The sequence below is a fragment of the Numenius arquata genome, chromosome 14, assembly GCF_964106895.1.
Source record: "Numenius arquata chromosome 14, bNumArq3.hap1.1, whole genome shotgun sequence".
NCBI classification, from domain to species: domain Eukaryota; kingdom Metazoa; phylum Chordata; class Aves; order Charadriiformes; family Scolopacidae; genus Numenius; species Numenius arquata.
The window spans coordinates 3,776,361-3,790,313 of record NC_133589.1 but is presented as its reverse complement, the minus strand read 5'-3'; the positions used below and the strand labels follow the sequence as shown (position 1 = coordinate 3,790,313).

Genomic DNA, 13,953 nt, shown 5'->3' with positions numbered 1-13,953 from the left:
TTTAATGTCACAAACTGTATTGTATGTAAATTGCAATTAACAACATCAGACGAGTAATTTTAAGTATAAACTATGAAAAACAGCAAACCTTTTCCCTTTTGTTTAGATTATAAAACACAGACAGCTGTTTCTGATTAGGAAACCTGTTCCACGCTGCTATTTACTAATTTTTTTTCATGCTGCAGCTAATTACCTGCTGTTCTTACCTGTAATGAGTGTAAGGAGTAAGGTTCGGTACCTCCAGCATCTGAGCATCAGGTTCATTCTCCACCTCACGAAGACTCACCCACTCTTCCTCATCACCCAGTACACCAACCTGTACATGGGAAAGGTAAGAAGGAACATAAAGCAGACTATATATATATATATATACACACACATGGAATTATGTATATAACCTCTTTTGCAATGTGTGTCATCCCAGCAGTGGAATGACTAATGATTTTAAGTACATATTATCCAGTTAATATTCGTTTTTATATGACAAGGCACTAGTTATTTGCAAAGTGACAACACAGCCAAGTTAGCCAAGCTTCCTTGTACCTGCTGGGACTTCACTGGGATCCTCTGATAAGATCTATTCCAGAAAAACACCATGAGAGCACTAATGCCCTGTTCAATCTCGCTGCCATAACACAAAGAGTATCAAGTAGTAATATAACAAAATGAAAAATAGCCTTGATAATAACTCGCAGGAACTGATGCATACTAAGTCAGTCTCAATGGAGGCAAAATGCCACAGAAATGAAGACAGAGAAACAAGAACAAAGTCAAAGAATAAAAGTGTTTTAACCTCATCTGCTGGTCTGCACTTAAGATTTTCCGTGTGCAATCCTTTGCATTAATTAATCACAACATGTTGCCCAACATAGTCCCTCAGCTACAGCAGTGTTAGAAGGGACAAAACGGTGACGAGAATTGAGAGCATTACTTTCCATACAGCTTTCTGGAGGTTAAAATGAAGATGCATCAGGACTTAAAAGGAAGTCAATAAGACATGATAGAAGGGTCAGAGTCTGACCTGGGACCCTGGAAGAGGGCAGCATCAGTAGGATCAGGGCGGCATCAGGGTTGTGTATACAGGAGCCATGGAAGGAGTGTGGAGAAGGAGGCAGAAGATACGTGGTAGATGGCTGGGCTTCACTCTTGGAGATTCACTAGAGCTGAACCACAGAGGATCTTAGGCAAGAACCCCCAGTATAATTCCCTAGTACCCTGCACATCTCCTCTGGTGTTTCAACCCTACCACAAAGGGCAGCACCTGTACCCCAATTCCCTCATCCCACCCTGGCACCCACAGTCACGGCTGAGGGACACACGAGGGTACATGGGCAGCTATTCCCTTTAGTGTCTATTTACAGACTTAATATCCATGAAGATGCCTAATCCTTTTTCAACCTGCTGACAGTATCTACTCCCACGGACTGCTGTGGCAACAAATTCCAGAAGCTCCCGACCCACTGTGTAAAGAGCTATTTCCTTTAATCTTTTTTAAACAGGTCCCTTACGAGTTCTTTATACTAGTTAGAGCCATAGACACCGTCAAAGCACTCGATAGGCAACGTAGCCCAAAGTATCTCGTATATCCCAAGTACTTCAAATAGAAAATTAGGTTTCATTCACTCTTTTTTTTTTTTTTCCCCCTTCAGGAGAAGCGGCCTGATTTATTTATAGATGTTTTAGTTCTCTGCTCACCCAGGAGTTGATGTGCTGCATATTTATGTTTGTGCATGAAAGAATGACACAAGGAAAATTAGGCCAAAGAAATTAAGTTCTGCATTACACTTTGAGAAGGCGGCTCTGGGATCTTCCTAGCAGAGGACTGCTTTCATGGAGGGATGTGGTTGCACAGGTCTTGGTGGGCCTCTCAGTCTTGTTGGTTATCAAGGACACTGCCACACGCCAAGCAACATGTAAAACAGATGTCAGTGAATATTATGGGTCTTTTAAAATTCCCAGTCCCAGCTGAGCTCCATAAATTTTAGTGAAGTCTATGAATGCAAAAGCTTAAAGGAAGCAAGTTGTGACAGGCCGGCATGGTAAAACAGAACAGCCCTAAACTGAACCCAGAGAACAAAGAGATGATGAAGACCAAAAAAACCCAAACCTAAACCCTATGTATAGAAAGGAAGCCAGGGTTGGTTCCAGTCAAGGAAACACAGAACACTTTTTATTAAAAGAGTTTTTGATTAACACTGTAGAAAGTCTATGGTAAATGCTTATTTTTGCAAAACTCCTTGCTCTTAACAGCATCACCTGACAGTGCTGCAGTAATTGTACAGCAACAATCCACAGAGCTTTGGAGGCTGCAAATAATTTCCAGTGGTGAGTTAGTCGTCTTTTTGCATTTGATGAACAGTAAGAGCTTTTAAAAATATTTCTTGCATAGCAAAAAGAAAAGGAAAAAAAAAAAAAGACCACAGGTTTCAATCGTTACGCAGCAGCAGGCAGATCATTAATACACATTAAGGACCACATGGTCCAGACCCAGAGGCCCACAGGGCTGTGAACAATTGACATTGACTCAAGTTTAAGAGGTGGCCAAAACCCCTGCCTGCTTTGCAGATAGACATTTACCAGCTGGCTGCAAAGGTGGAAATATTAAGGATCTTTTAGTGATTGAGAAGCAGTGAAAGCTTCTATATTCCCCTCAAAAGCTATCCCAGGAGACAGCTTTCTGGTTTTCAACGCTATCCCTGCCAGGAATGATGGGTGCAGCCCACAAGGAAATGGCAGATGCCAACCAAGCTGGGCACATTGGCTGTTCCCAAGCTCAGGAACCAGCTGGTAAACAGGTGGCCACTACCTGTATTGGGAGGTGGAGACTCTGGGTAAACGGCAGCACAGACAGTCCCCATTAACCACTTTTTGACCAATTTTCTGCTGAAAGGTAGTGATAGAGAGGTAGCAGAAAAAAAACCAAAACCAAAAACCAGCCACAGGCATAGTTCTGTGATTCAGCAAAACATTTTAAGAAAAACAGATCAGAAACTTGCTTTAGTTAGAGTAACACCTTGTCATGTTCCCAGGATCTGATGCCAGCAGAAACTAATTTAAAGGGTTAGATCTACTGAAATCAGTAGTATAATTTAAGTGTGCTTCTGTTGTGGGGAGTTTTTGCAAAATAAGAAGACTGAAGGGTGAACGGCTGTGGGGTAGCTTGAACAGCCTGGGGACTTCTGCACGACCTCTGACTCGTGTGGCCAAGCATCTCAAGGTCACTGCTACTCAAAACAAGTTTCACTTGTTTAGCAATAATCTCAGAAATTAGTCTTGGAAGAGAACTGTCAGTGATGGACTTCTGTATTTTTAACTTCCACGAGATCTATAGTAGATTCCAAGTTTCAGGCTCTTGGAGGAAAAGGAAATTATTTTTGCTGAAACACTCTGATGTCAGATCAGAGGAAACGTATCGGTTTCAAGAATCAGAGTACAAAGGGATTCCCACGGGGCAAAAAGAACCATGGGCAGTGGTAAGCATAAAAGAGTCCTTTGAGGGGCAAGAGAGTCCACTATGAGCCACTCTGCATAAAATAAAGTTAATTTGGAGGCTTCTTTCTTGTAGCTGTTTTTTAGATAACAGTGTATGCAAACTTCTGAAAAGGATGATGTTTGTTGACAGATGCACACATATTTATGTGTGCACTGGTTTAGGAGGCAGATGAGAACACCAACTGCTTTTCTGTTACCATTGGCATAAAAACCCCTTAAGAAATGCACTCTGCATCTTAACAGTTCTCTATACAACAGGACAGCAAGCCCCAGGAGGCCCCAGGACTGCCACAATAAAAACACCTATGTCCACCGAGACACTTCATATAATTCTCAATAATGATCAGCCATCACAAGCTAGCACATATTCATTCCCATCTCTCAGCTGTTCCCAAGGCATTACGTTCAATAAAAGGGCATATTCATTTATTTTTACAGAAATGAGACAGTATAAAACAATATTGGAAGGGATGTCAGAACCCTTTACTTCTCTATGCATTAGTTTCTCCATTTCTAAAATGGAAAGCTTTCATATTTTATAAAGTAACAACATTTTCTGATGGAATGGACTATACATGCAAAGTTGGAGAATTTTGGCTTAAAAGAAATGCAAAATAATTAAAATTTGGCATGAAAAAATCATTTGCTGCGTTATTTTGTGTAAGAATAATGCTTTGAAAATTTTGAACAGTTATGAAGTATTAAGTGCAGGAAAGGAAAACACAATGTTTCCGCACGTTATAGAGGTACCCTGTGTTCTACTATAGTTCAAGATGTGTCAGAGTTTTCATTATAGAGGTCCATAACTCACACATTTGAAATCGCTTTGGGAGAAATTCGGTTCACAGGATGTCAGCCTGGGTGCAATCTTTTTTCTTACAAAATCCTTAAATCGATTCAGCCACTTTTGATTTAAAGATTGGCACAGGCATAAAATTGTCAGAGTTTCAGACACTTTATTTACCAGCTCCAAAGTAAAAGCGACACCAAGAGAATCGCCTCGTACAATGGATGAATCCTATCTGGGTCACTGACTTAACCCACAAAACCAGATAAATTCATGGTTAAAGTTACAATGTCTTTCCCAACTCACAGCTTTACAAGTGAAACAGTGATAATACTTAAACGGTTTTACTACTTTGAAACTCTGCTACTGCTCACCATGATATTCATATAAAATCTCTCTAAAACCAGCAGAAGGGCTATAAGCAAAACCCTCATGGCTCCGTGACTTGCAATACCTCTTCATAAGCGGCCTTCACCTATTCCACAGGTCTTCTGATGTCTGTACAATAACATTAATCACCAGAAAAACACACCAAACTCAGCAGAAGTTAGATCAGCTTCTCTAATCACCCACTGGAAAGCTCGGTGCTGTGAACCGAGCACCTACCAAGGCACATTTACATACTTTTGACAAAAACCTGGGAAAAATCCAGCACGAGAAAAATGACCTGAAACTGGACTGCAGCAGGTAGAGGGTGCAAACACAAAACTACGTGAACAACAGGAATCCAGTGCCATTCTTGGTTGCAAATTGCCAGGAAAAACATCTGCAATATATACTCTAACTGCGCCCGAGAGTACCGGATGATTGGAGGGATTTACTGAAATTCTCTGGGGATGAACATGTTACCTGTGAGTGTCAGTGCCACAAGACAGTTGCTGGTCCTTCTGATCAAGTGTCAACAGAACCTTTATATTACATTAGACTCTCTTCTCTTTACATACTGTATGTCATGGAAAAACAATATTAGAAATATTTTTAAATGACACCGTTACTTTTTTTGTAGTTCTGTTTGGAAATCTAGTTTCCTCCAGTCCTCTGAGTCTAGATGGAAAGATGGAAATGAAACAGCCTAGTGATTTTTAAGAAATCCCTTCAGAAGTACAGAATGTAGCTTCACTAGAAACACAGAAATGGGATTTTTAACGCTTGATATTTCAGTACCTACCAGCACTAAAATCTTAAAGACCTGATTCTCTTCTCATGTTCACTGACATAATTGAGAATTAGTTCCACGGCAGCTCCTGTGAATTTACACCCCAGCACAAAAAGCAGAAGCCAAGGCCAGATGTACAAAATTTCACGTCAACTGGAATTCCCAGCTGTGTTTTTCATCCAAATTGTTCATGAAGTATCAGGCTTCAAAAATGGCACCTAGCCAAAATGCGATACTTGGAACATTTTCCAGACCTGCCCTTATCAAGGAAGCTTTGTGCCCACATAAAGGAACAAAGAAGAAAAAGATGTTGGTGGCAGCTTGTTTTTCTGTGTGAATATAAAGTAGTTTGTCCGTAAGGACTCAGAAACTCAGAGTGTAAAGGGTATATCCCCAGTAGAGATGGAAGAGAAGACACAATATGTAAGGGATGTCCAAGGCAAAGCCATCACCCAGCTGTACAGACAGAGTGGGACGTAGGTGAAGTGCACAACAGTGAAATGCTTCATCCTGAACCCACCCACAGCAGAAATACAGCCCAGAGGGAACAGCCTTGTGTGGGGACATGGACCTAGCTCTCCTCCTTCCGGGCCAGACTCATGCCGTACAAGATCTTAGTAAACTGCGACATATTTTTTTCCCAAGCTAATAGCTGTTTGCAGCTACTCTGCACCTTGTTGCAAACTTGCAGGAAGGCTAATGGTCAAAGAATTTGGGAATGGGTGGAGATGTACATCCTGTACCTGCCTGGACAGGATCTTTATTTTCTAATTCAACTGATTAATTGCAAAGTACACTAGAACATAGAGATTGGTGTTTTATAGTTAAATGTAATCCTATAACTCTGCAATACCAACTGCTTTAAAATCACACTATGCAAAACCATGCCTTAAGTGGCTTTTAATTTAATGCTAAGGCATGAAACAATTAACAGTGCTATTAAAAGCTGTACAGGGGCCCATGAAAGAAAGATCCATAAGGAAAAAAGCTTCCCTATATTTTTGTTTAGAAAATATTGATGTAGGTTGGGAGTAACCACTGCCCTTCGATCTAACATAGCAAAAATAAGGATGTTGCAGCAGCAGCCTGCATTCCAGCACAGACACTGCTTAGACCAAACAACATGAAAGGCGTAAGTGAACCCTGGGGTGTCACTGGCAGCTGGTTTGTGAAAGCTCGTGTGTCTTCAAAAGGTAGGCAGAAAAGTCCATGGAGTCCAGAGGGCAGGTCCACGGCAGCCAAATCCAAGTCAGGACTGAGACGTTCCTGCCCTCATCTCTGCTCCCACAACCACGGTCCCATCCCCTTCTCTGTGATGGAGCTCTTCTGACCACACACAGGGACCTGAACTCTCTGAAACTCATTTTTCTTGGCTGGATCAAGTTTTGTAGCAGCTCTGGGTCTGGTCACGCCAGAATCAGTGGAAGGCAGGAGTAAGAAAGTCTTGTAAGAGTGATGGGGACGAGGAGAGGGAACGGGAGCAGGACAATGAGAGCTCCAGTTTAGATTGGCTAAAGTTGCTGTGAAATTGCGCTTTAAGAGACAAAGAGAGTTCAAGTGGAGTGCTGGCAGAAAGGGGCTGTGAACAAAGGATTATATGCAGCTGTCAAACTGGAAACAGGATTTGCTCTGTCCTTAAGGACTCACCAATTTCGCTGCATACCTGAAAAGATGCGAGCAAGGTGCGAGCTCACTCATGTGAGCAAGGATTTATTTTTTTTTTTAATTAAATCCACTTGGAACAACATTTCTTGTTGTGTCAAACCTAAACAGTGAGGTATGGTGCAGAGGAAACCTGCAGGGTAGCTGAAAAGAACTGTACAGACTCCACAAAGACTTTGGCTGTGCTCCTTCCCCAAACGGAGCAGATATTCCAGGATCCAGGATCTATCAGAACCACAAATCCCCTGACATATAAGATGTTGACGAGGGTTTGTGAACAAGAGAGGTCCTCCCTTCTCTTCCTGCACACCATGGACCCTTCAACCACTAATTGTACCTGGGGCTCTTCACGGATGCAGATAAACTTCATGGTAATTATCACTGCAGTTTTAAAGGATTCAAATTTATTTCACTTTAGTGGCATTCTGCAACTCATGGGATGAAAGAATTAACAAATTCCTAGCAATATCTATGTGGTGCTCCAGCACAAAAATGCTTCCCAGAATGTGCCAAGCCACCATATTACAGGATTTCAGTGTTTAATTCTGTAATATGCAATAATGTGTATGTAAACTGTACAAAATGTACCAACTTGTTCACAACAATCTCATTACCAAGTGAAGTGATTGTATCAACATGTCTAAGTGGTGACGGTGATTTAAGAAGTCCAACATTTGGTCTTAAAAACAGATTATATTATTTATAAAGATCTGTGGGTGGAAAGGAAGAAGCAAAGCTCATCTGTCAGCAGAACAAATGAGGAATATATAACTCCTCCAAGGCATAATGACAGCAGAAAGAGGGATATTGTTTAAAGCTGATGAAGAAGAGAAGTCATCGTTTTTATATCTAGAGGCCTGGATAGAAAACCTCAGTATATTCCATTACAAGATAGAAAAATACACTCAGTTTCATGAGTAATGGTATCTTTACTGTTCAGTGCGATTCTTCCTATACTTCTGACTCTGTGAGATAACAATTTGAGGTTTGCATCTGGTTTGAAAATACAGCTGACAGAACATAAACACAGGTTTCAGAGCCTTTTTTCAATAAATGGATGGATTTAAGGTCTGCTCTATGTGTTGCTTATGATGCATCTCGTGTTATTCTGAACATAAGCAAAGTTGCTTTACAAAAATCCATGTGAATTACTTAAAGATTAAGCATTCTCCCACGTATATATTATATATCATATTTTTCTTTCTGTGAACAGAAGTTACAACATTCATATGACCGTTTTTCACTGGCCACTGCACAGACATTTTTCAGCTGAGCCTCTCCAGCTCCCTTGCATTCCAACCTTTCCAGGACCTCCTGAACAGCTACCACCAGGCCATTTACTGGGGAGCTTTGATCCAAAGTTAAACAAAAACTGTAATCCAAACAGCAATTCACTATCCAGACCCTTTTTAACTGCTCAGAAACTTCATTAAGAGCTTTTTGTCAAGGACATACCTGCCCTTCGACTATCCACTTGGAGATGGAGGTTTTGCCATCATACCCTGGCCGGAATTGAAGCGTGGCGGAGCGAGGGCTGATGTTGGAAATCACCAGGTTGGATGGAGCACCGGGAAGCTCTGAAGAAATAGAAACATAAATGAGAGGTGGAAACGCTCTTTGTTGAGGGCCCAGTAACATAGGTTGACATTTGGTAATTTCAGCATATAAAATACTTTGGTAACAATTATAATAGAGCAAATAGCTGTGGGTTTTTTTTTTTCCTTTTTGGCAGAGTATTGCATACAGCATTACTACTGCTGCTGCTCTGAGCGTGCACCGCATTTTTACAGATCAAACAAGAAAAGAAAGAGCTCATCTACAGAATTACAGCTACTATTTTAGAGAAGTTGCATAACTCACAAAGTGGGGTGGCTCAGGGGGAAGGTACTTCCCAGCTCCAGATCTGCCAGTCACTTCCCAAGTCACCTAATTCCACTGTACTCCTGCTTCTCCAGAATTAAATGACAGTAATTTTCACTTACATTAAAGTTGCACGTACTTTAAGAAGTACTAACAACAGAAGAAGATTCAAATTTTGGGATAGTGCATAGGAAAGATTTTGTTTTTTTTTATATTGACCTGTAATAGATGGGTTTTAGAGGGAACTTCTGATGCCTGAAAAAAGTAGGTTACCTTCTACGGGGAAAAATCTGCAGCCCCAATCTGATCTTTTCCTCACATCAGTCAAGCTTACAGCGGCATTTACGTTTTTAATATTATCTGAATTATCAACAAAACCAAGCCCAGCAAAGAGATTAAATATAGATTGTTTAGAATAAATTCCCAATAGCACCTGCATTCATAAGTAATGGAAATTAGTACTATAATCAGTAATCATTCATAATGTTGTACTACGTGCAAATGCAACAGGCAAAAAATGGGCAGCTTTTGGGCATATATTTCATGTATGCACAAATACACAGTATTTTTTGATTCTTACTTCACATTTGTGGGAACTAGGATCAATAAACTAACCCTGACCAAGTAGGACAATGCTGTTATCTGGCTAACGACAGGGAGCACAGCATTGATCTCGTCTACAGCTTGTCACAATTCCCCATGATTAGGGAAAAGAAAGGCAAGCATACTTCAAGACATAAGAAAAGTTCGAAAATACCAGAAAAGGGAAAAACTGGATTACCACCAGTGATGTACACTAACTGCTCCACTTTAGAAAATTCTACTTGTATAACCTATAAATTAACCAAAACTGCTTGTCTGAGGTAAGAATTGACTTTTCAGTCTGCTTTCTATATAGGATGAGGAAGAGTGCACAATTTTTAAAAGAAAATGCAAAAAGGCTAAATTTACAGGTGCCCAAATGGTACCTCAGACAATGCACCTCCTCCCAAATCTTGTAAATAAGTTTTTAGTTTCATTGGACAAATGTCACCTCATATGCGACATAAGCTATAGTACTTATAAATGGAAAACCCTTTCCCTTTTAACAGCATCCAGACTCTATTTTTCCCCCAAAGCAACACTTTTTGAATTGATTCAGGCTTCATTCTTATGTTACTTTGTAAATGTCAAGAGATTCTGTAGTGTACCCACTTTATTACTTTGTCCATTCCTCCTGCCGTCCCTACAACTTTTTTTGTATTTGTATTAAACAGCCTCAACTTTCTGATTATTTCAGATTGCAAGTGTGTTCATGTTAATGTTTTAAACTGCTCTAGAAATGAAATTTTAATTATGTGGTAAAGAATGCCAATGCTTTATAAATAAAACCATTTTTATTATTATTACCGAATCAAATTAATTTGTGACCTTTGGAACACAGAAACACAAAGAATCAGCCCATTTTAATTTGTCCATGGAGTTTTACCAACCTGGAGGCACACCGGAAGAGATGGTGGAGGACGTGACCCATCCACTGCCTTTTGCGGTCACGGCTGCCACCTCGATTGTGTAAGTGGTGAGAGACGACAGCCCCGTGATCTTGTACTCCAGCGTCGTGTTGGGCAGCGTGCGGGCAAGACGAGATTCATTCCTGCCATACACCTCCCAGGAGATCTGGTACCCTGAAAAACAATCAGATGGAAGTCAGGGGGCCGTAGCGGTGAGGGGGTCTAGTTTTTTTTCTAAAGCACAGTTATACAATAACCCAGAGAGTGGTAAATTCTTGCTTCTGCAAGATTTGCGCATGGTCAATGGTGGTACAACTTGTTTCCTGCTCTACTCCACTATGGTCACCTTTTATAAGCAGAAGTAAAAAAGTTCAAGTAAACATTGGCTAAAACACCCAAGTATTTTTCTAATCTTGTTATTTCCAATAAGCAATTGCTGTAGGTACCCCATGGGGCATCATCTGCCCATCAGATTAGAGATGGGGGAGGAGATGGAGTCTCAACAGTCTGTCTCTTTTTCTATGACTACACAGTGCTTGCTATGAAATGGCTCGGAAACCTGGGGATAATCTCGCAGAGGGGTGGACTTTCATTTTGTGAACTCCACGAAGCGAATAGGAAGAAATACCGGAAAATATAACATCTTGTCACCAGCTAGAATACCTAATTAAAAAAATCTGTATGTGCTTAGTAAGGCTACACCCCTTCCAGGCTGAAGTAACCTTCACTGCTATATATCCAGCAATACAAATCCGACAGCAACAATCAGGCAGGAACATTGTGGGAATCTTCTAGGAACTGAAAAATCTCTACTCCCCACTGCTTGTTCCTTGCACAAATCCTTTAGCAGGGTGAATCATTATCCTTGTATTCAAAAACCATAGTGGAGCCAATGTATTGTCCAAAACTGCACTCACCCTGACCTCCGTATTATTCTTCTATCATAACCAGGCTTTCCTTTTTATCACTTTTATAACCCATTTGCCTTCCAAGAACTTTTGAAACTTTCTACTGTCTGATTTGCTCAATTTTGCTTCCAAATCTGCTTGTCCTCCTCCTGCCCAGTCCCACTTTATTCTCGTTTGAACCCATTTGAACCTGACTGTAGCAGTCTCCAGAGAGCGCGTCTGAAAAGTTTGCTTGATTGCAGCTTTCTTTGTGATTTGACTCAGGGAGGGGGGGAAAAAAATACACATAGCTCTTGAATGCCTGTGAAATGGAAGTGAGTGAAAAGGACTAACAGAAAGGAACCCCACTGTGTGAACCATGCACGAGGCAAGCTGGCTAGAGAAACTCCCTACTGGGCTCCTGTTCCCATCATCTAAGATGAGGGATTCGGAGCAGCTGGGGGGCTTGAGGGTTTTTTTTCCTTTCTTTTAATAAAAAATCCCACAGGATAAGCTGATTAACATATACAAATTGACATGGCAAAATACCTTATGGTATTGATCAACAGAGAAACATCGTCTCGTGAACTAAAAGCATAGTGAGACAAATATTTCTGCGAGAGGTGTGAGACGTTCTCCTTCCTCCAGTGCATGCTGCCATCACTGACAGAGATTCCTGTTAACCTTTTTTTTTTTTTTTTCATGAAAATGAGCTCAGAGTACTCACATAGTCACTAATTACGTTTCAAGCAAGGGGGTAGTGATAAAGAGAGGTGAAAATTCAACCATTCCAGCTACACCACAACCACTTGTCTGACTACGCGCTACCTAGGGGAAGGGGAAAATCTCCTGAATGCTCATCTGGAGCCAGTTTTAAGTAAGTGTCTGTATGGGAACTAATTAAATCTGTGATTTACCAATATCTCAGAGACGCTGGGGTGTTTTGAGGCTCTCTGAAAAGGCTTGAGGATTATTTACCAGCTATCAGAGTTTATGCAACACAGGCAAGATTACGACCTATACGAAGGTTTGACAAAACTTAAGGACTTTATTAATAGAGGGCAAACAGAAAGATGGTGGATGACTGTCCACTCTATTTGATGCTCAGAGAAGAGGCACGAAGGAGCTGGAAACGACCATTTCAAACACTCCTTTCTTCCAAAAGCCATGGATGCCACATTTGCTCCAGACAGGGCAACGTGGAAGAATGAGGAGGAGTCCAAGGAAGGTGCAACTGTGCCTCTCCCTGCTTCCCAGCAGAGGACACAGACCCCCAACAGAGGACACAAACCTGGCAGCCACGTCCCCAGCCAGCAGCACATCCATGTGCAGCCATGGATGGAGCAGAGGCTGGGCAAGGGCCGTGCCATGGCTCATCTGTCTGCCCGGGAGCTGGGGACAACCCTGTGATGCCTGCTTTGAACCCTACGCATGGGCTGGCAGAGGGAATCGAGGAGCATCACCTTAGAACTAAACAACATGGGTTGCTCAAAGCAATAAATAACCAGAAAATAATCAGGGGACTTTTAATGCTCTCCCTACCCATTTGTTGCTTACAAACAATAGAGTTTCATCCACCATGCCCTAGGCAATCTTAAGTGATTGAGGTATCTTCTCTCCCATCTAGATAAGCTTTGGATATACATCAAATGTTGGTAATTATTCTTTGAATATTTTATGTTTTCTCCCTTGTGACTCAAGGGATGAGACCCAGCTTTCCCACCCATTAGGCACATAGTCTCTTTGTATTCATTTACTGAAAAAATGTTCACCAGGAAGAATATCCCGAGTTCATGTGCAAATTGAAGAAAAGGCAAAGAGGCAGCATTTACTGTTGGATATTTGATTCCCAAAAGAACAGTTAAATTATAGTCACATAAAAAAACGCAAACAGAAAATACATACATACACACCGAGCAGACACAAAGCCAAATGTAATCATGCATAACAAAAACAGATGAAAAAAAAAAATGCTGAAGTAAAGGAACAACATTCTCCATACCCCCAAGTAGCACTTAAGCCACAATGACTGACAGATGGGCAGAACTTTAGGACATGTGGTTGGTAAAAACACGCTCTCTGTTTTCCAGACACGATGACTGCCAGAAATGCGCACAGGGGAGTCCAGCCGGCCTGGGCTGAGAGTGTTTCCTCTGGCTCCAGCGTAAGTGAGAACAGGAAAGGTGCCACAGAGCCCTCCCGCACGCTTTGCCACGGCAGCCTCGCCACAAAATGCTGCCTAACGGAAACTAATGACCAGAGGAGTTTCAGAAATAATTTTCTGTTGATCTGGAGTAAATTCTCTACGAGAGAGCAGTACACCCAATCACAAACTGTCCGTCTACATCCAGGTCCTCATAAATCAATGTTTACTGAGAGAAGGAGGAAGATACTGAGATTTACAGCAAGAGTAATGGGCAATTTCCCCCAGCGGGCTGGCTGCCGGGCACCACCCTCCGCGCTCGCCTCCTCCCAGCCCTGGCGCAGGGAACAAGAAGGTCCAGTAAAGATATCAATGGGCAGAAATGATGAATAATTGCCTCCCTAAACACTCGGATCCCCATGCAGACCTCTATAAACCTTTGAGGTACTTGGGGCACGAACAATTTTGCTATTCTT

General features: G+C 41.5%; 1 protein-coding gene across 1 annotated transcript in view; it reads right to left on the bottom strand.

Annotated features, from left to right (window-relative positions):
• The window catches only part of SDK1 (sidekick cell adhesion molecule 1), a 403,349-nt gene that overhangs the window by 81,819 nt on the left and 307,577 nt on the right, over positions 1-13,953 (bottom strand). The window contains exons 21-23 of the mRNA XM_074158262.1: positions 10,430-10,621; positions 8,553-8,674; positions 207-316 (exon numbers count right to left, since the gene is read on the bottom strand). Coding sequence (XP_074014363.1) covers positions 207-316; positions 8,553-8,674; positions 10,430-10,621 — 424 coding nt within the window. The remainder of the gene's footprint in view (positions 1-206; positions 317-8,552; positions 8,675-10,429; positions 10,622-13,953) is intronic.